This window comes from Lactuca saligna, chromosome 7 (genome assembly GCF_052625555.1).
Source record: "Lactuca saligna cultivar CGN05327 chromosome 7, ASM5262555v1, whole genome shotgun sequence".
NCBI classification, from domain to species: Eukaryota; Viridiplantae; Streptophyta; class Magnoliopsida; order Asterales; family Asteraceae; genus Lactuca; species Lactuca saligna.
The window spans coordinates 49,015,481-49,038,352 of record NC_136423.1 but is presented as its reverse complement, the minus strand read 5'-3'; the positions used below and the strand labels follow the sequence as shown (position 1 = coordinate 49,038,352).

The 22,872-nt window shown below is 35.8% G+C and overlaps 1 protein-coding gene across 1 annotated transcript; it reads left to right on the top strand.

Annotated features, from left to right (window-relative positions):
• Positions 1-1,408: 1,408 nt before the first annotated feature.
• LOC145006917 (uncharacterized) lies at positions 1,409-3,898 on the top strand. The gene is made up of 4 exons (XM_078965938.1): positions 1,409-2,126; positions 2,232-2,421; positions 2,541-2,643; positions 2,804-3,898. Exons 1-4 carry the CDS (start codon positions 1,409-1,411, stop codon positions 3,896-3,898), a joined length of 2,106 nt encoding a protein of 701 aa, XP_078822064.1.
• Positions 3,899-22,872: the final 18,974 nt, after the last annotated feature.

Here is a 22,872-nt window from a genome sequence, read left to right as displayed (position 1 = left end):
AAAATACGGAGACATTTATTTTATTTTATTTTATTTTATTCATTTTTTGTTTAAAAAATAAAGCCATTTACTAATTATTAATAATCACAAGATATCGACTTTTCTAATAAAAAAAACGATATTTTTTTATATAATAATGTTAACACAAAAACTATATTGATATACTCATGTTAAAAACAACAATGTAACATACATTTAATTCATTTTTCTTTTTATTAGTTTTTCAAAGATCAGCATTTAAAGGTGTATGATGTGAGTTTGTAAGTAATAAGGACTTGCTTACCAAACAAGGACTCACTAAATGGTTATTGGCTTAGAGTATCGATTTTAAAAATGTATTTTTTATGTAGAAGTATTTTTAACCCCATTTCAAACTATATATATATATATATATATATATATATATATATATATATATATATATATATATATATATATATATATATATATATATATATATATATATATATATATATATATATAGAGGAATGAGTTCTATGGAAAACAAATAACTAGGACAACATCTACCAGAACCAATAATCAAATGACACGTGTCCATTTCTTTCTTCACAAGTAATGTATTGTGGAAGTGATGTGTTGTCATGTTTTCATTGGTTCAAATATGTGTTGCCTTAATCATTCATTTTCCATATAACTCTTCCATATATATATATATATATATATATATATATATATATATATATATATATATATATATATATATATATATATATATATATAGATATATATATATTTGGGTTGTATAAGCAATGGGCCCATTAATCTAAATTAATACATTAAACAAGGCAGGGAGAAGTCACTAAAGCCGCAATTTGCAGCCCTTCATGATCAATCGGCAAAGAAAAAAGGCAATCGACAATTTGCAGCACTGCATTATTCGTTCGTTAAAAAAAAGCAATCGGCAAAAAAAAAAAGCAATTGGCAAAGATAGCAACTTAGCGGCTCAGCGTCATTCACTCATTCAGCAAGGGTAGACAATCTTTTATGAGAAATTGAGGATTATCAAGGGTCAATTATCTGATTTTATCTAGTGCTAATCAACCAGTCAGGTAAGATTTATGAGAATTGAAGATTATCAAGTTTATAGTTGTCAATCGCATACTTGAATGATTCATACTTTCATAGATTATGATTTTAATAGAATATTGAATCATTGAATGAATTTAATATTATTGAATGAATTTAATATTTGATTATCAGTTTATCTACTATAGAAATCAGTTTAATAGTCAATAGAATAGTGAATGAATGAATTAGATTCTAAGATTCATAGAAACCAGTTTAGTAGTTTAAATTATGAGTTTATGTTTATTGTAAAATTGTTTATCAAATTATGTTTATTGTAATTGCTTGAATGTTGAAAGTTGAAATTTATGAACTTGTATCAATGAAGTCTAAAGAACCAGCCGATTATCAAAAACGTAAAAAGAGAAAACTAGATGAAGAAAAGAGAAAGGTTGATATCGGTGTTTTAGATAAGTTTATCCACCGACAACATGTTGAAGAGCAAGTTGAAGAGCATGTAGAAGTAGAAGAGACAGAAGAGCATGAGCCTATTAAAGACCTTGTTGATATATATGATCCAAGAAGGTGGGAAAAACTTAATTTGGATGAGATTAAAATTTTGGTTGAGAAAGGTCCTAAAAGAGATTATAGTATTATGTATGGTCCCTACGATAAATTTGGTAGACGATTTTTTGCAGCTTTGTATACAAGAACTTTATCAAATTTGGAGAAGCGTGATAGAGAATGGCTAGTATATTCGAAAGAGCTAGACAGGGTATTTTGTTTCTGTTGTAAAGTGTTTAGAAAAGGGATTTCAAAAGGTAAACTGGATGGTGAAGGTTATGCAGATTGGCACCATGTTACCACTAGGGTTAAAGAACACGAAATTTCATTGGATCATCTTACAAATAGGAATAAGTGGTTTGACATGCGTAAAAGATTGAACTTGAACGAAATAATTGATAAAGTTCAACATGAGCAATTCAAGAAAGAAAGAGATTACTGGAAACAAGCGCTTTTAAGAATTATTGCAGTAGTGAAGTTTCTTGCTAAACATAATTTAGCATTCCGTGGATCCAATGAAAAGTTGTATAAAAAAGGTAACTATAAATTGTATTTTTTGTTCCAGTTCCACCAATTTTTTTTTTTTTTTTGTTAATTATGATGACTGATTCCACTTCTTATTTGTTAATTTTATTTAACAGGTAATGGAAATTTTTTGGGTGTCATTGAAATGTTGGAAGAGTTTGACCCGGTTATCAAAGAGCATGTGCGACGGATCACAAATGAAGGGCTTCATGTGCATTATCTTGGCCACCTAATCCAAAACGAACTAATATCTTTGCTAGCTGAAGAAATTAAAAAAGAACTTATCAAGAAGATAAAGGAAGCAAAGTACTACTCAATCATACTTGATTGTACTCCCGATTCAAGTCACCAAGAACAAATGACTATAATAGTGAGGTATTTAAAGTTATCATATAATTCTGTTACTATCGAGGAGTCCTTTTTAGGTTTGATACCTTCGGAAAAGGATTATTTGACATTACACTTGAGGAGTTAAAGTCTCTTGGTCTTCAAATTGATGATATGCGTGGTCAAGGCTATGATAATGGGGCAAACATGAAAGGAAAACACCAAGGAGTGCAAAAGAGATTTTTAGATATAAATCCTATAGCGTTTTACACTCCTTGTGGTTGCCATTCTATTAATCTAACATTATGTGATATGGCTAACAAGTGTATTAAATGAAAGAACTTTTTTTGGATTCATCCAGCGTATTTATGCTATCTTTGCAAATTCTACTAAGAGGTGGGAAATTTTGAAAGATAATGTTAAAGCTTGGAGTCTTAAGTCATTGTGTCAAACTCGTTGGGAAAGTCGGGTTGAGAGTGTAAAGGCTATTAAACTGCAACTTGTGGATGTACGGGAAGCTTTACTTCAAGTTGGAGAAAAAGATAATGATGCTGTAGTTGCAAGTGAAGCAACTTCACTAGCAGAAAAAGAACTTAGTGACTTTGAATTTTTGGTATCAAATGTTGTTTGGTATGAAGTACTAAACCATGTGAATATTGTGAGTAAGAAGTTACAATCAAAGGATATGCATCTTGATAATGTTATTACAGAAATAAACAAATTGATTGGGTACTTCAAGGATTATAGAGAAACTGGTTTTTCAAAAGCGATTGTTGAAGCTAAGGAGTTTGCTATTGAAATGTGTATTGATCGAATATTTCCACAAAAGCGTTTTATTGAAAGGAAAAAAAGGTTTGATGAGAGTTCAAGTAGCGAAGAAGTTTCATTTACACCTGAAGAGAATTTCAGAGTCAATTATTTCTTATACATTGTTGATCAAGCTATTTATTCTCTTGAGACAAGATTTGAACAATTCAAAGAGTATGATAAAGTATTTGGCTTTTTATTTCCACAAAATTTGAGGGGAATTGAAGATAAAGATCTTAAGTTATATTGTCATCGTCTTGAAAAAGCACTTAAGTTTGAAGAAAGATCGGATATTGATGCTGAGGAACTTTATACGGAGTTGAAATTATTTGAGACATTGGAAACCAATGAATTTAGCAACCCTATAGATGTTTTGAAGTTTTTGAAAGAACTTGATTATTTCCCAAATGCAAGCATTGCATATAGAATATTGTTGACTATTCCAGTAACGGTCGCATCTGCAGAAATGAGTTTTTCCAAATTGAAATTTGTGAAATATTACCTACGCTCCACAATGACCCAAGAAAGACTTAGCGGTTTGGCGATGATATCTATCGAGAACGAAATATTAGAGAGTATAGACTACGAAGAGTTGATCAACCAATTTGCAATCAAGAATGCTAGGAGAGCTTCAAGGATCGTCGGTTAGCTGTTAGGATATTTTATTAGTCATTAAAATACTTTGATTTTACTATGTTTATTGCTATAAGGTTTATCGTCATTTTAATAAAAAATTAGTTTATGTAATTTAATTCGTTAAAATGTTACACATTAAGGCCTAAGGGCATTTTTTCTCCATTTCGTCCTGCCATTTGATTCCTCATAACCGGCCCTATATATATATATATATATATATATATATATATATATATATATATATATATATATATATATAAAATAAAAAACACCTCCAACCCAACTATATTTTTAAATTCGTCTTTTATTAACTATATTTTTAAATTCTTTTTTTATTTTGGAGCAAAGAAGTGTAATACTCCATATTTGAATTATCAATATCTCTTTGTTCCCAAAACTAGGATAATCTATTACTTGTAAATTTTAGTCTTTTATATTTTTGGTTTAATTTCTATTGTGTTTTAATTAACTAACTATATTTAAATAATATAAAATAATCATAAACTATAAAATTTAATATTTATGTATCGAATTTATATAAAATTAATAAATATATAAAAAGGTAATAAGTTAAAAAGATTTTTTTTGCCAATATTTATAAGTTCAAAAAAAATAAAATATACTAGTAATATTTTTTGAAATAAAAGATAGTGTAGTCTAAATGGTTATGGTTCAAATATTATAGTAGATTTAAGAATAAGATTTAAAAGATGTAAGATAGCTTGGACAATTATGATCAAAGTTGGTCGTTCGTGTGATCTTGACCTCTCGCATATTGTGTCCATTGTAAATTAAGCGACGAATGTTTTAGGTGCTGTTTGATTTTCTGAAGTCAAAATTCATTAAGTCTGCGGATCACCTCTGCAACCCTTTGTAGTAGAAGAGGTGGACCAAACGGCTGCAGACTGTAATAAGAAGCGTGTTTGTTTTTTTAACATCTGCATACTGGTGCAGATATTAAAAATTTAAAATAAACTAATGTTATAAATCAAAAATAATTTTTTAATACGGAAAATTTAATAATGTATAACATTTCGGTAAGAATTAATGATAATTCAGTAAAAAACAATGATATTTCAACAAAAAAAAATAAAGATATTTAGTAAAAAATAATGATATTTCATAAAAAATTATCATTATTCAATATAAAAAAACAAAAAAAATCAACAAGAATAAACAAAAAAATAAAATAAAATAAAAAGTGAAATAAAATTTCAACAACATATAATAAAAAATTCAGCAAGAAAAAAAAAGGCTGGAAGAGGTTGGAAGAGGCAGTACAAGTGTTGCGCCAAACAGAGCACGCACAAAGGTTTTTGACTCTGAAGACTTCTAAAAAACAAACAACTGCGAGATGAAAAGTGTTACGCGTGTGTTGCGCCGCGCAACAATAAGAGGTCTGAAGAAGTTTTTTCCAAAAAACAAACAGCACCGTAGATTCTTCAAAACCTTAAACTTTGGTCATATTTATGGAAAAACTCATTATATTCTATTAAAAAATGATATGTTGATTACGTGTTTGTTGGCTAAAACCACAAATGGGTATAAAATTTCATTTGTTTTTATTAAAAAATAATAATAAATAAAGTCCCTATGTGTAAAATTCCTTTCATTATTGGTCCCTAGCCAGTACGTTGGGCGTACTGGCTCGAAGAATGGACACTGAGGCACCCATGTACGCTAGACGTACGTGGGAGCAGGCAGGCGTACGCTAAGCAGGGGAAAACCCTAACACATAATACCATTCTATTTACCAAGATACCGATCTAACAGATCACACCACATATTGCATAATATTATCCTACCCTCTAGGATACCGATCTAGCAGATCATACTAGCATAACATACCAGATAACAATCCAGAGGGCCAACCTTGGTGCCTTAGACCCTTAAGTATAGTGTGCGGATAACTCACCTTGCAACTGTTGACTGGAAATAGAAAGTTCAACTCTCGAATCACCGCCACAAACTTCACCACCTATATCGACCACATCACAAGGTTCATAAATTCCAAGATACCCCCCAGAAGTCAACTGGTCAACCCTTGGTCAAAGTCAAAGTTAACTACAAGGTCAACAGTCCATGTTGACCTAAACTCGTCAAGTGCAACCGGCCACTCGCTGAGTTCTTGCATAACTCGCCCGCTCACCGAGTCACCAGAGTGACTCATCGAGTTCCTAATGTTCGCGGTCGAGACTCCTTGGCCACTCGTCGGGTTTTCCCCTTATAACTCGACAAGTTCTCACGCATCCAACGGTTAGGAAAAACCCTAACCGACTCGCCGAGTCACTCCACTGACTCGCCGAATCTAGGACGATCTTCATCGGACTCGCCGAGTTGTCTATCCAACTTGTCGAGTCCAGGACAATCTTCATATGACTCGCCCAGTCAACCATGCGACTCGCCGAGTCCCTTCAATCCTTCATCCATACAGATGCTTTTTAAGCCATGCAAAGGCTCTAGATTGTAGATCCAACCTTCCAAGGCCTACTTATCACGTAAAGTTGCAAAATTTACATGTATACAAAGCTTTAAGGCCCTAAAATGACAAAACTAAGCTTAACATGAAGTCCAACACTTGAGGGAAGGCTCATACTTGCCAAAATTGTTACCTTTATGGATCTAGAGACCAAAAGGAGTCCAGATCTGAAGTTTCAGCTTCAGATCTTGGCTCAAACACAAAATCCTTTCCTAAAACCCACCCAAAAAGAGATTAAAGGTAAGATGTGCCAAAGAGACAGATTAATACCTTCTAGAGAGTGTCAACTGATGTATATCCTTGCTTCCCACGAGTTCCAAGCTTCAATTACGTGTTTCCCCAAGTGTTCCTCACCAAGATCTCTCTTCAAATCTCTATCACACCAAAGAAACACACACACACACGATTTAGGGTTTAAGGGTGCCAAGAAGTTGTAAAGGGGAGATTGGGGAAGGCCAATGATCTTTTAAATTGGTTGCAAAACCTTAGGATTTAGGATTACATCTGCCAGCTCCTACTCGTCGAGTCCCTTCTTGGACTCGGAGAGTAGATCACTAAAACACGCGGACCAACCCGCTGCTACTCGATGAGTAGGGCAGCCAACTCGTCGAGTAGACCTTGAAATCAATAAAATTCTCACATAAATCAATACCTGGAAATCGGGCCGTTACATTTTTATTGTTGTGTTTGCTTTTATGAATTACAAGTTTTAGCCTCCATATGCTATTTTGTTGTATATCTTGTACTTATATTGTTTGTATAGGTTAATTTACATAATTGACATGGCATGTATAAAATAACAAGTTTTAATACTCAAGAAGCCGGGTACCCGGAACCGGAACCGGTTCCGGTGGTTTCGAAAGCAGTACCAATTTCGTAGGAACCGGTGTAGGCGATTATGGTTCCAATTCCAAAAACTTGAGAATTGCCGGTTCCGGGAGCGGTTCTGGTTCCAACTAAAATAGGCGGGTACACGGTTATGCTCCTTCCGAGTTTGTATATTATATGTTATGTGTTCTGGGATTCGGTCCGATGCCAGGGCAAGCCCGATGTATATTATGTTATTATGTTATGTGTTTATGATGTATGTTATGTAGTGTATGTGTCGCGGAAAGCCCGGTGTCCGATGCGGTCGGATGCCGGGGTAAGCCCGATGCTGGGTAAGCAGATATCGGGTTCGTCCCGATGCAGCTGGGTGGTGTCCCAAAGTTGTTTTATGTGCGTTATGTTATATGTATGGTATGTGGTAGTTTGGTGGATCTCACTAAGCTTCGTGCTTACAGTTTCAGTTTTGGTTTCAGGTACTTCAGCTGGCAAAGAGAAGGGATTGGGGTTGATCGCATGGCACACATCACAGTTTTCTTAGCCTGGGAGTTTACTCTGATAATTTATATGAGCTTGTGATATGATATTACATTATTTTAAGATACATGGTTTATGATTTTATATGATGATGATATTTATGGTTTTATTAATGATCTAAAAATGAAATTTTTGGACCGTGTTTTTGGGATGTTTCAAGTTGGTATCAGAGCATTGGTTTGAGGGATTTAGGCACACTTTCGGGTGTGTCTGAACTCAAACTAAGGAATTGGTATAGAATTTTCAAAAGAAAAACCATTTTTATAAAAGGATTTTTGAGAAAAGAAAACAATTTTAGAAAAAGTATAAAGAAAAGAACTTTGAAAAGAGGAAAGGGTGTGGTGCATGCAATCAGTCGAGCCCAAGTAAGTACTTCCAAATTACCCATACAGGTTTATGTTATGTTATGATATGAGTATGAGAACTGCATGCTAGATTAGAGCTGGGGATCTAGGAAGAGATGCCTTTGTATGCTTTTATGAGCTAATAGACTTTCATGCTAGAATTGATCAGCCAGTGGTAGGATAGCCTGTTTAGGTTATGCTTGATATATGTGTATGAACTTTATGAATTGCATGCTAGTATAGATTCCTGATAAGAGGATAGAATTGTTTGATTGGAGTATATTGGTTAGATTTTCCGTTTGTCTGAATGCTTCTTGCTTTGTGCTTTGTGGGACTTCGAGTGATGGGAGTTAATTACTAGATGAATACGTTAAGTCACTTGTGACCAGGGTTGAATAATATCAGAGTGTTGGATTTGACCCTATTGAGCAGCGCTTGTCTGAGTCTAACCATTGTAAGGATGAGTCCTTTACTCGAAGGATTATCCAAGCCTCCCCACATGAGATGGTATTCATGTAGTGGTTAGTTGGCATCATCAAGAGCCTTTCAGTAGCTGAGGACTGGGTAGGTTCAAGAACCTAGGAAAGCCTAGGATGAGAGTAGCAGAGAGCAGTACCGGTTTGAGGAAGTGACTTGGAGGATTCGGGAGGATTGCTGAGGAAAGTATGGATAGGTGTGGAAGGTAGTATTAGGGCCGTACTACTAAAAGCACAAGATCCATACTCGAATCGGTAAGAGTCTTGGAGAATCAAAGAAGCTTTGGAGAGGAGGATCTTTAGGTATATCTGACCAGAGGTTTTGTGGTTTTTAGTTTAGAGATAAGCACTCAGAGAGATGGTTCTAGTTCAGGATTTAGTCTCGGCTCAGGTGGTGAGCCAGTCGGGGGAAGGTGTTTTCCGCATTGGATTGAGGATATGGAAGGTGTTTTCCTCACTATTCCCTACCCCATAGGAGCCAAGGTTCGGTTCGCCTTGGGTCTCCTGTATCAGACAACAAGGAGCTGTTGGGAATTGATTGCTCAGTCTATTGAGCTTTTTGAAGTGGAGACTATGTCTTCGGAGGAGTTTGTGACACAGTTTGGGGCAGATGATATTCCAGTTGTTACAGCTCAGTCATTGGAGAGTGGGCAAGCACGTGTGATAGGGTGTCGGACCCAAAAGGATATGACTTCTGGGGTTCGGGGATACGACACTGTTTTAGAGCACATTAAGAATAGGAGGTCAGATCAGGAACATGCTTTGAAGCATCCATGTAGGAGGCCTAAGACATCAAATTCTAGTTCTGGAGGACATCAGGATCATAGCCGCTATGGCAAGTGCGGCAGGACACACATGGGGGCATGTAGGAGCGGTAGTAGTGATAATTTTGGATGTTTCAAGTGCGGCCAGTTCGGTCATTATGGTAGGGATTGTACTGCTACCACCACCCAGGAATCAAACTTGATCTGCTTCCATTACAGTCAAAGGGGCTACAAGAAGTCCCAATGCCCGAGTTTGGTTACATATGATAGCACCTGCCCCTACGACTTTGAGGATTACCAATGGCCGTCAAGGTCGAGCGGAGATGCCCACGGCGAGGATCAGGGATTTCCAGTTGACTTCAAAGGAGATGCGAGCAACCCCTGATGTGGCAGGTGCATATCTTTCACTTTCCTGTCATCTTTTATTTATGATTTATTTGCTATGGTACTGCATCGATGTTAGTAAGTGTATTTCATAATATTATGTTTCCTGCTTATGATTAAGTTATATGTCATCTTCATACCATGGAATATAGAGTAGTAGTTCGAAGACGACCTCTGATAGAGCAGGTTCTCAGGATGTAGAAACTATAGCAAGCGTGATTGGAACTCGGGATGTGTCTCGCTAGTTTCGAGAAAGGTATTGTTTGTTGTTGGTCAGTTAGATCCCTATACCCTAGTGGTGGTGAGTGTCGGATTGCCAGTCGATCGATCATTGGATGATAAGAAGGATTGGGAATACTTTCCTCAAGCAATGAGCTGTAAGAAGTTAGCTGGATCAAAGTGGGGGGGGGGGGGGGGAACCACCCGAGTAGTCAGAATCAGAAGTAAGTGCGAAACTATGATAAGTTCGCAATCTTGTTGAGAAGGAAAGCAGCCCAAGTGGCTGTTTGGATAAACGATCGTGTGAGTAGGGAGTTTGGGAAACTTCCCGATGTTGAGTTCATGTATTCACGATTAGCTGATGACTGGATTGGGAAACCAGGTTGGAGAGTTTCTCAGCAGGACACGAGTTCAGTCAGGATGTAAGACTACGGGTGTAGTCGTAGCATTCACTAGCAGTTAGATAGTGTTAGGGTGTTGTAAGTTTGCAGGTGTAGCCATAGCATTCACTAGCACCCAGATAGTGTGAGAAAGTGTTGTAAGTCTGCAGGTGTAGCCGTACCATTCACTAGTAGCCAGATAGTGTTGGAAGTGTTGTAAGTCTGCAGGTGTAGCTGTAACATTCACTAGCAGCCAGATAGTGTGAGAAAGTTTTGTAAGTCTGCAGGTGTAGCCGTAGCATTCACTAGCATCCAGATAGTGTCTGAGTGTTGTAAGTCTACGAGTGTAGCCATAGCATTCACCAAGTTGTCAGATAACATTAGAGTGTTGTAAGCCTGTGATGGTTGGCATAGATTTCACTAGGTTGACAGGTAGTATGGGAGTGATGGTAGATCGCGAGGAGAACAGTAGTACCCCCTGGTTCGGGTGCAACAGAGGGGATATGGAAACCCACGTAAAGGATTTCGGGATTACCCAGATGAATTAGATATGGTTGAGCCAGTGATAAGATTGTATGGACGCCACTACAATTAAGAGATCAGGGAAGCAAAGGACTGCTTGAGGTCGTTGTGATATCAGGCTACCATCGGTCAGGTAGCCAACACTCTTAGCCTTGGATTTGGTGACGTCAGGACTTGATGTATGAACCCGATCAGTTAGATCTGATGGTCGTTAGAGCCACAGTGGCAAAATAATTAGTGGCAACTATTAATAAGACAAGGATTTTGTACGGAAGTCGCATGGGGCAACTGTGAAATTGCTATTGGCTCAACAATCAGTAAGGACGTCAGCATTCCAGATAAGCTGGAACCAGGTAGGTCCCACTAGACTTTTGGAAAACAACTATGTGGCAGCGTGTTGTTTCAGACAGCTCAGTGTTTCAGGCAGTTCAATGATTCAGGCAGTTCAGTGATTCAGGCAGCTCAGTGTTTCAGGCAGCTCAGTGTTTCAGGTAGTTCAGTGTTTCAGGCAGTTCAATGTTTCAGGCAGTTCAGTGTTTCAGGCAGCTCAATGTTTCAGGTAGCTTAGTGTTTCAGGCAGTTTAGTGTTTCAGGCAGTTCAGTGTTTCAGGCAGTTCAGTGCTTCGGGTAAATATATTTCAAGCAATTCTATATTATGGGTAGTTTAAGAGTATCGAAATGCCGTGAGAGGTTGCGGGGTAGTTGGCCATAGCGGACTTTAAGGACGAAGTCCAATTTAAGTGGGGGAAACTTGTAATACTCGTTTCGAAAAGTACTTCGGTTGTGGTTTTGGAGGCCTAAGGTATAAGTAATTCGGTCTTTTACAGGTCTCGAGATTTATTCGGAAGGTTTAAGGCTTGGGTGTGTAGCTAAGAGCGTAAGGTTTATCGCCACCTTATCGCGGATATAAATTTCATCGGAAACAGACTTATAACGAAGAAGTTATAGCACTTTGAAGTTATTGGCATAAATGGTCCCTAATGGAAATGTTTTGCAAGCAAGTCCCATGCATGCAAGGGAAGCATGCACGTGTCTGGCTGGGTACGCCCATCATAAGATGGGAGTACGCCCAACGTAGTAGAGTAAATGATCGCGGTGTCGGAGTACGCCCAACGTACTCTCAAAGACCCTAAACCCTAATTTTTAGGGCATGTTACTATATACAGAACATAACACCCAAGTTATCAGCCTCCATCTCATCTTTAGACAGCCTCCACGAAACCCTAACCCTCCCTTGAGTGTTCTTGGAGCTTTGGAGGTTACTAGAGAGCATTTTGGTGATTGTGAAGCCATTTTCAAGCAAGTGAAGAGTACAACAAGGTGGTGGATCAAAGGGGAAGCAGTAGATCCGATTCTAGGGTTCCATTTCAGATCATTTGGAGGTATAAAGTTCATAACTTTACCTAAGAGCGATTAGATCTAGTGTGGTTTAGTTTTAAAGTCATTTTGGTCCAAAGGTTGAAGCTTTATAGTCCAAATCCGATTTCTAGGCTAAGGGTTGCCACTCTCAGTGCTAAATGAGTCCTTGAGGCAGAAAGTAGCCATCTTGAATGTCTTATTGAGTTCATGCATGAGTTAAGATCATTTTATGGGAATGGAATGGTATTTTGGAGTTTGGGATTATTAAGGTCATGTAAAGTCACCAAGTCAATAACTTTATGGATTAGGACGTTGAAAAGGACTTGGATCTGTGATTGTAGCTTCTGGATTAGAGTATTAAGCACTTAATAGGAAAGTGACTTAACAAGGGGGTACGATGAGCGTACATGAAGGTACGCCCATCTTACAAACCATTTGGCTAGTACGTTTAGCGTACTCATCAAATTTGGGTCTTGCGAGTTTTGGGCCCCGGTTTGGGCCATGCAGTGGAATTCCGTTCTTTGGGCCTTAGTGGACCATCAGAAGTCATATAATGTAGTCCAAGAAGATGTTTGGGCTTAGGGTAAGGCCCATTAGAGGGCTTGGGCCTAATTTATCAAATTGGGCCATTAGTGGGTTTAGGAAGCCCATCTAGTGTAGGACCTTTTATAAAATGATTTTAATCCTTAGATATGGACCAAGTTGGACTAGAGGGTAAAATGGTTATTTTACCCTAAGGAGGATTATTGTTTTGTACTAAGTGATTTTTTGGTATTGATAGCTCAGGGAGTCAAGATATCAGCAGTTCGGGGATCTGCCAGCTACCAGCAAGGGATTATTCGCAAGATTCCAAAGTCAGCTTTGTGAGGTGAGTTTTCCTCCAATAGGAATGAGTATAAGACACCAATATCGGCCCGTTTATGTAGTTACAGTATGCCGAACTCCGGTCCAACACTGGGGTTAGCCCGATGCAGCTTATGTGTTCTAGACTCTGGTCCGATGTCGGGGTTATCCCGATGCAGCTTATGTGTTACGAACTTCGGTCCGATGTCGAGGCGGTCCCGAGAAGTAGTTATGTATGCGTGATGTCTTCGTGATTCATGCATGTTATATGTTATGTGTTATGTGTTCCGGGCTTCGGTCTGATGTCGGGGCAAGCCTGATGTATGTTACTTTATATGTTATGTGTTTATGTGTTCCGGGGCAAGCCCGACGTATGTTAGTTTATATGTTATGTGTTATGTGTTCCGGGGCAAGCCCGATGTATGTTAGTTTATATGTTATGTGTTTTGAGTTCCATGGAAAGCCTGATGTCTGCTAGTTTGTATGTTATATGTTATATGTTCCAGACTTCAGTCCAATGTTGGGGCAAGCTCGATGCAAATTATGTGATTATGTTATCTGTTTATGATGTATGTTATGTTGTGTATGTGTCGGGGTAAGCCCAATGTTGGGGTGAGCTCGATGCCCGATGCGGTCGGATGCTGAGGTAAGCCCGAAGCCGGACAGGAGTCTGATGTCGGGTTAGTCCTGATGTAGTTGGGCGATGTCCCATAATTGTTTTATGTGTGTTATGTTATATGTATGGTATGTGGTAGTTTGGGGGAGCTCACTAAGCTTCGTGGTTACATTTTTCAGTTTTGGTTTTAGGTACTTCAGCTGGCAAAGAGAATGACTCGGGATGATCGCATGGCACACATCAGAGTTTTCTTAGCCTGGGAGTTTACTCTGATAATTTATAAGAGCTTGTGATATGATGACAGATATTACGTTATTTTAAGATACATGGTTTATGATTTTATATGATGATGATATTTATGGTTTTATTAATGATTTAAAAACGAAAATTTTAGACCGTGTTTTTGGGATGTTTCAGCGTTGTTCGTGTTGTAGGAAGTTGTAAGGGTAGCTTAGTGACTATTAGTATTTAACGCTTGGCGACTATTAGTGTTTAACGATTAGTGGCTATTAGTGTTTAATTCTTAGTGGGTTGGAGTGTTTAACGTTTTCATTAACCTATAAGATGGTTTATATAGGTTCAACAAAAGATTGTGCATGTAGACAAGGTTGGTGATAAGGTAGATACAGAATGTGGGGTTGTGGTGATTTTATGGTGACAGAGGTTGGTGGCAGTATGATGACAGATGACAATGGCATTCTGGTGGTGGTTGTTGAGTAGAGTGAAGAGGATGAAGTGCTATATGGTATGGGTCAGTGGGGTTATTTTATTATTTTTATTATTATTAATAAAATCTGACAACTTCAAGAATGGTCACCGAGGTATGGAAGAGATGCTTTTACCCTCACATATTAGGATTTAATTGAAAAAAAAATTTATCACAGTTAGCCAAAATGACCAACCATTAAAAGTTTTAAAACCACATGAACCAACGTTGATGACCTAAAAAGTTAAGGACTGAACTCGATTTTTTAGAAACCACATGGGCCATTTATTAAAATTTTCCTAATAATAATAATAATAATAATCCTTAATAAATGAAAGTAATTTTGCTACTTGTCAATCTATTATGAATTTTGATACTTGTCTTTTTGTGATATTTATTAAATAAATTTATGGGTTTTTTTTTAAAAAATTTTTAAAATTAAAAAGTTACATAATACTTTTACTTATATATGTAAAGTATTGAACGTAATAAATATGATAATAAATTGTAATTAATATGTTTCTTTATTTATTATTTCAAAATTTTATTTTAAACAATATTTATTATTTAAATTTTAATTTTAATATTTTATTTTTTTAACTAACCCATATATTCTACGGGTCTTACGCATAATAATAATAATAATAATAATAATAATAATAATAATAATAATAATAATCTAGATCAACAAATACTTTTAAAACTTACCTTTCACATCAACTATTTATATATGTTGGCTGCTATATAAGTAGACATTTTTGTATAAGGTGGAAGCCGCGCGAGACAACAAAAACGAGGAGTTAATTAGTTGAACTCGAAGTCAACAAAGAAAATTATGAAAATCAAAATGAATGTCCTAAGATAGTTTATTGTCAAAATAATAACACTAAACCAAAAAACTTGTCAAAAAACACCCATTAACTTCCTCATTGTGGATTTGTTCAAGTGGTCATTTTCTATAGTATCTGTCCAGTTTAACCTTGCGTGACGATAGAATCGAAATCCATTGACCTCATCAGTCTAATGATCTTGTTCATAACAAAAAGAAAACACCCATCAGTATTAATGTTTCTTATTTTAAAAGCAAGTTGGGTCATATGTTTAGCCTTTTCATTGGGGTATGTTGGCTTTCTTTTACAACCTAACATACTTCTTTTAAAATTACATCAACCATGATTAGCAATGAACATGAAAGAGCTATGAGATAAAGATTATTATAACAAAATGTATATATATATATATATATATATATATATATATATATATATATATATATATATATATATATATATATATATATATATATATATATATATATATATATATATATATATATATATATGTGTGTGTGTGTGAAAATGACCATAAAAACCATTAAAACATTTTACCACAAAATAGCAATAAAAATGAAAAATAACCCATATAGACACCATTTCTTAGATGGCTCATCTCCAAAAAATTTCTTACCAAAACAACGTCGTTTTCGGTAGCTGACATCAAAATACTCAACTAAACTACAACTTTATTTTATTTATTTTTGTTGAAAACCTGTATTAGATTGTGATTTTTTTTTTGTTGAAAAGTATGTGTAGTCTAAGTAGATTTTTGTAGATTAATTTTACGAAAATCCTTGTTTGGATGACATGAAGGCATCGGTTTTTCTTTTGTTCAAAGAAATCTCTGTAGTGAAAAATATGAAAAACGACTCAACATTGAACCTTCATATTTCTTTCGTACAAACTCTGTTTGGATGAATTTATTTTCATTGTGTAGTGAAAAATAATAGTACTCGACTTTCCAGCTCTCTTCGCATTCACGCGTATGACGTAAACCCCTTCTAAAATAGAAAAAAAAATCAAACATTGTTATTAAAAAGCTAGTTAATATTTTTAATAAAAAAATAATAATAAGGAACAAACCATTGTATGGTCTAAAAAATCACAAACTTGATACCCCTCCTTACGCTTAATGCATATCGAGTCACACATACAGAGCACTTGTCTACTCAGGAAGTGCATAGTAAATCCCTGCAAAAATGGAATATTTCTCATAACCAAACCTTACGAAAGTAGGGTTGGCAATTCTCAACCATACCCGTAACTCAAAAATGACCAAACTCGAAAATAGATGAGTTTGGGTTGAGATTTTTGACCCGCCAATCTGATTATTTCATTGATTGGGTTGGGTTACTTGTTTTGGTTCGCAGGTCAACTCGCTAACCCTATATATATATATATATATATATATATATATATATATATATATATATATATATATATAAAATAAGAAATAGATATACTTAAATATTAGTGAAATCTAATTTCCTTCTATATTCGTAATATTTTGTATCATTGTATTCTTTCTGTATTTGTATGTGGTTAGCCTGTATTTGCAGTGGCCTAATCAAAAAGGAAAAAACACATGCCATGTTTAGATATTTACAGGTCACGGTTACGAACGAAGAACACATCCACTTTTTATGAGCATTTTTATTTTTCAATTTTATTTGGATGTTAATGACTTTATGAACTAATTTTGAAAACCTCTTTTTATATGTTAATTATTTTAATCACTTTAATACTTTATGTTGAAAAAATCTCATTTTAAAAAATATGTTGCTTATTTATTAAATGGTTTATATGGGTTGAGTTTGACCCACTAAGTTGTGAACATGCGAACCCATATACTTAAACGGGTATATGTGTTGGGTTGGGTTTAAGTTTCCTAACAACCAACTGGTCACCTGTCAACCCGCCAACACATATATTATATGAGTTGTGTTGAGTTTATGTTTTCTAACATGCCAACCATCAACCTGAACCCAACTCGATTGTCAAGTCTAAACGAAAGTAATATATAAATAAATTATTTTTTATGTTTTTTTAAATCGTTAACTATTTTGAAAGTTTTAACTTATATATATATATATTGCATTACAAAAAATAGATATATTTAAATATTAGTGAAATCTAATTTCCTTCCGTATTCGTAATATTTCGTATAATTGGATTCATTCCGTATTTGTATATGGTTAGTCTGCGTTTGCGGTGGCCTAATCAAAATAGAAAAAACACATATCACTTTTAGATACTCACGACTCACGAACGAAGAACGCATCCACTTTGTATGGGCATTTTCATTTTTCAATTTTGTTTGGATGTTAATGACGTTATAAACTAATCTTGAAAACCTTTTTTTATATGTGAATTATTTAATCACTTTATGACTTTATGTTGAAAAAAACCTCATTTTTAAAAATACATTGATTATTTATTAAACGGTTCATATGGGTTGGGTTCGACTCACTAACTTGTAAACACGCGAACTTATATACATAAATGGGTTATATGGGTTGGGTTGGGTTGAAGTTTCTGAACAACCACCCCGTGACCTGCCAACCCACCAACCCATATAATATATGAGTTGTGTTGAGTTTATATTTTTCGACTCGCCAACCCGAATCCAAGCCGATTGCCATGCCTAAACGAAAGTGATATATGTAAATAAATTAATTTTATGTTTTTTTAAATCATTATGTAACATCCATAAAAATCATGCCAAATTTAAACTTTTTAAAAATTTCAAAACGATTGATTATTGCAAAGCTTGTTTTCAAAATAGTATAATGTTAGAGTATCCTAGAATCAAATCATAAAATCATGAAATATGAGGAGTTGTATGATCACGCCTTCGACTTCCCGCGATCATCAGAAGTACCTGAAACAATAATCGATAAATGTAAGCTCGAAGGCTTAGTGAGTTACCCCCAAAATACCAATGCCATACAGATATAAGCATATCATATAAACCAATACAACTTGCATGATGAGCCATCAGTCTGACTGGACCACCTTGCAGGCTATTAGTCTATCTGGACCACTCTCCGAGCCTTCGAAATATCTGGACCGCCTCTTAGGGCCTTCAGCCTATCCAGACCACTCACCGGGCCTTCAACCTGACTATATGCCCACCCGGGTCTTTAGTTTATCCGGTCTACCCAAGGTATCTTGGCCTACAGCACAAAGCAAGACCTGCCTCAACCCAATCCCCTAATCCAACTAACATGTGCACATAAATATCATACGCTAGCTAGTATGTATAGATAATTATACATATCTAACAGATCACTAATCATGGCAACCATCATATAACCAGGATACCGATCTAACCGATCATTAACATAACAACCATCTTATAACCAAGATATTGATCTAACCGATCTCTAACATAAAAACCATCATATAACCATGATACAAATCATAAAGCATATCGTGCAATAAACCCGGATATATATCCGAAAAGGGCCGACATTGGTGCCTTCGACCCTGTTAGTATAGTGAGGACAACTCACCTCACGAGTAACTCGAAATGCTAAAGTAAAACTCCACCAAATGCAGCTCCAAGTCCAACACCTACATCGACCTTGTTAGTACAGTGAGGACAACTCACCTCACGAGTAGCTCGAAATGATAAAGTCAAACTCCACCAAATGCAGCTCCAAGTCCAACACCTACATCCACCGATGATCCACTTCCATAAATTCCCAAAATACCCCCCAGAAGTCAAACTGATCAAGCCTGGGTCATAGTCAAAGTCAATGGTCAAAGTCAACAGTCCAGGTTGACCTAACTTGTCGAGTGCAGCTAAAAACTTGTCGAGTTCCTTAAGAACTCAGAAAGTCATAAAACCCTAACCGACTCGGCAAGTTTCCAACTAATTCATTGAGTCCATGCGTGTCCAGCAGTTGGGGGAAAACCCTAACTGACTCGTGGAGTCCTCTTACTGACTCGCCGAATTCATGCGGGATCAAATACGAGCAACCTTCATCTTACTCGCCTAGTTGGCTAAGCGACTCGTCGAGTTCATGCAGTCCATTACTTATACAGATGTTTTTAAGCGACCCTAAAGCTCGATATTGCAGATCCAACCTCCTAGGGCATGGTTTCCATGTAAAGTTGCAAACTTTACATACATGCATTGTAAGTCACAAAACTATGGATCTAATACGATATCAATTAATCTATTTAGTGAATGCGAAATGTAAACCAAATAGAGATTCAAGAACACACGAAAATATCAATTGCACACGATTATGTGGATTAAATTGTCTGGTACGATTGAGAACACTTTCACAACCAAATATTACAATGAATGAACTCGTCAACCTAAAACTCTAAACGAAAACTACTATATATACAACCAAAATACAAGGCCTAATAAGAGCCCAAGCCAAGCCTAGTAAACCTACTCAGACCGAAATCAAGATGGATTTCGGTCTAGTTAACCGAAAACACTACAAACCCATTTAAATAATATAAAACTAACATAAACCACATAAATATATCCCAACAATCACCCCTTGGTTTATTGGTAGTTTTCTTCAACGTTTCTTTGCAATATGAACATCTGATCAAACCATTGTAGCAGCCCACAGCTTCATCTAAAAAAATTAGGCTATGAACATCTTCTGTAACTTGGGTTGGTCTAGCAGTTGTAGTTGCCGTTTGTATAAGGTCATAAATCAGCACTCCCCCTTAATATCTACGTTTGTGCTTCCTTGACAATTGGGTGGAATATGATTCTTATTTCTCACTCTCAGATGGTGGTTCTGTGGTTACATAAACTTTTGGGGACGAATCCTCGCAACTTGATATAGTTCTTCTATGTGAGCATCCATCCGGTCGGGTGTTGGTACATTTGACTGCTTGAATGAATCACTTTCTCTAACAGTCTTAGTCGGTGAAATCATCACTTCATTGAATATCTCCGTCATTGATTGAAATACAACAATGTCTTCATCAACGTCATATGAAGTATCTTTAGTCTTTGTAGATTTTCCAAATTTTGACTGCTCCTCTGTTCCATCGAATGAATATCCTCATCCAACATAGGTACACCTTGAAAGGTAATCATGACTAAAAAAAGTCCCTGTGGATCACAGAATCATGAAGACCCTTCTCACCATAATTGTTCAAGGTCCCAACCTTGGCTCAGAAGGAGACTACTCGCAGTATCTGTGTGAAAACAGAGGAACACACAACTATTTGTTGAGTATATGAGAACTACTCATGGTTATTTTGATGTTAGCCCCTGCATATCCTAGATTATAGACCTTAATGCAGTTTTAAAGTTAAAGAAGTTAACTTGGCCCTTGGCGATACGTTCAACGATAATCGTGCCTTGTGAGGTGCATCACCCTGGTGCCATGACATTTGTACAGTTTCAGACTTTTAATTCCTTAAATACGACTGTTTTTTAAAAGATACTACCTAACTGACAATTCGTATAGTTACAATCCTTCAATTCCTTGTGAAAATAGAGTGAAGTGTAATAATCATCAACTCCTTTCCAAGTTTCTTCTCATTGCTCAGAAAATTCTAATACAGTCTCCTTGAGTCTCTTCTTCTTTTTGAATTTGTTTTTTAAGACAAACAAAATTTGAGATAAAAACAAAATAAAAAAATAAAACTTATCACACAATAAAACTAACTAAGAAGTAAAAGTAAAAACAAAATATGCTCATCTCATAAACAATATTTTTGGATTTTTTTTTTAAATTTTCTGAAAAAATAAATAAAAACAGAAATAAACATATTTTTGGATTTTTTTAATTCCCCCCCCCCCCCCTAAATTTGCGCATAGAGGAAAAATATGAACAAATTTAACAAAAAATAAAAAATAATAATTAAATTTAAAACATTTTTGGGATCAAAGTTGTCAAGCAACTCAATATCATTTATCAGCACACACCTGTATGTTTAGCTCTGGTAATCAATGAATTCCAAAGAGCTCTTTACTTTAAGTGAGTGCTCAATTATTTGAGGGAGAAGTTAGATATAGAAATGCATATGTTATTGATGGGTTTTGGTCATAAGACATCCTATGTGCTCATACAAACCCTAATGCTTGGATCTAGGTTTCTCTATTGTACATGCTTTGAATCCAAGACTATAAACCCTAATTCTAGCATACAAGTAATCATATTAATATGTAATTAGGTTTAAGATCATACCTTGATTGTTATGTAGCAATAACAATCCCAATTCCTCCTTGAATTGACTTTGGAAGGCTTAGAGTCACAAGTGTCACTCCTCTAATGGTTCACAAACACCATAAGCAAGAGGATGAAGAGGAGAGAGGATGGAGGCTACCAAAAACGTGTGTAAACCCTTACAAGAAGCTTAGCCACATTTTTGAGCCTTAAGGGATCTTTATATAGTTGGGCTATTAGGGTTATCTAACAAAGAAACCCTAATTTGGATGCTTAAGCCCTAAGCAACCCATAGACTCCTTTAATTAAGCCCATGGACGATTTCCTTATGGGTTTCCCATTAGAATTCGTCCATCCCTTAATATAAGGAAATCCATGGCCCAAATCATAATTATCTTATAATTACAATTCCAGTCCCTTAAGTTTAATTAATCTCTTTTAGTCACAAAACTAATTACCAATTAATTATTGACTAATATTAATTAAACAATATGATTTCTCCTTTAATATATTATTCTCATAATACATTAATAAATCATATTTAATCCTTACTCTCCATAAATCATCCTATCAAGTTGCTTTGGTGAAGGCAACCCAAAAGGACCATGCACCATCGGGTCAAGTACATACCAAAATAGTTATGGACTTAGACACTAATCCAACAGTTATATCCCAGGTCGAATGTCTTCTAATCACGCAGAGGGAATAACATATGACTAACATAGACAAAAGGATAGAGAGACAGGGGTGGAACTTCAACGTTTGATTCGGGGGGAGGGGGGGCAAAAAATATAATATGTATAAAAATTGGTAAACATGGAAGCCACAACAAAAATTTTATACGTTTGGGCCTAAAATGTATAAAGTGAAACTATAATGACTATTTATAAACAAAAAATCAGGGGGGAGGGGGGCACAACCCCCTTGCCCTTATAAAGCTCCGCCAATGTAGAGAGATAGAAGGTGCATATGATGTGTCACAGGTCGGATCTTCCGATCACACAGAGGGGACAACATATGACTGACATAGATAGATAGAGATAAGTTTTAGAAATAGAGTGCATATGTTGCGTCCCAGGTCGGATCTTCCGATCATGCAAATGGGGCAACATATGAATGACATAGAGGATAATAAAGAAAAACAATTTCACACCGACCTACTTTATCAGAAACCCCCAATCACCCTATCAAAACCAGAATTAAGGACATAAGTTCGTACATCGAAGAAATGTTGAGCCACAGTTCTAGATATTAATTAACCTTGATGTATCTTGTAGGTTCCCTGTTTATCTCACTGCTCAATCTATCCAAACGTCGTATGGTTAGTCCAAATGAAACTATCTAAGTCTAGTTGAGTTAATGTTGTCTAGTCCTTTCATTGTACATCCTTCATGTCTACCAGCACATTAAACACAGAGTCTAAACAATTTAGCTTCAGTGCATTACACGAATTTCAGATTGTCCTTTAACCCCAAACTTCATATCACTTTCCAAATACTTACGAAAGAAAACATATTTTTGTATTTTTATTTTTATAATTAA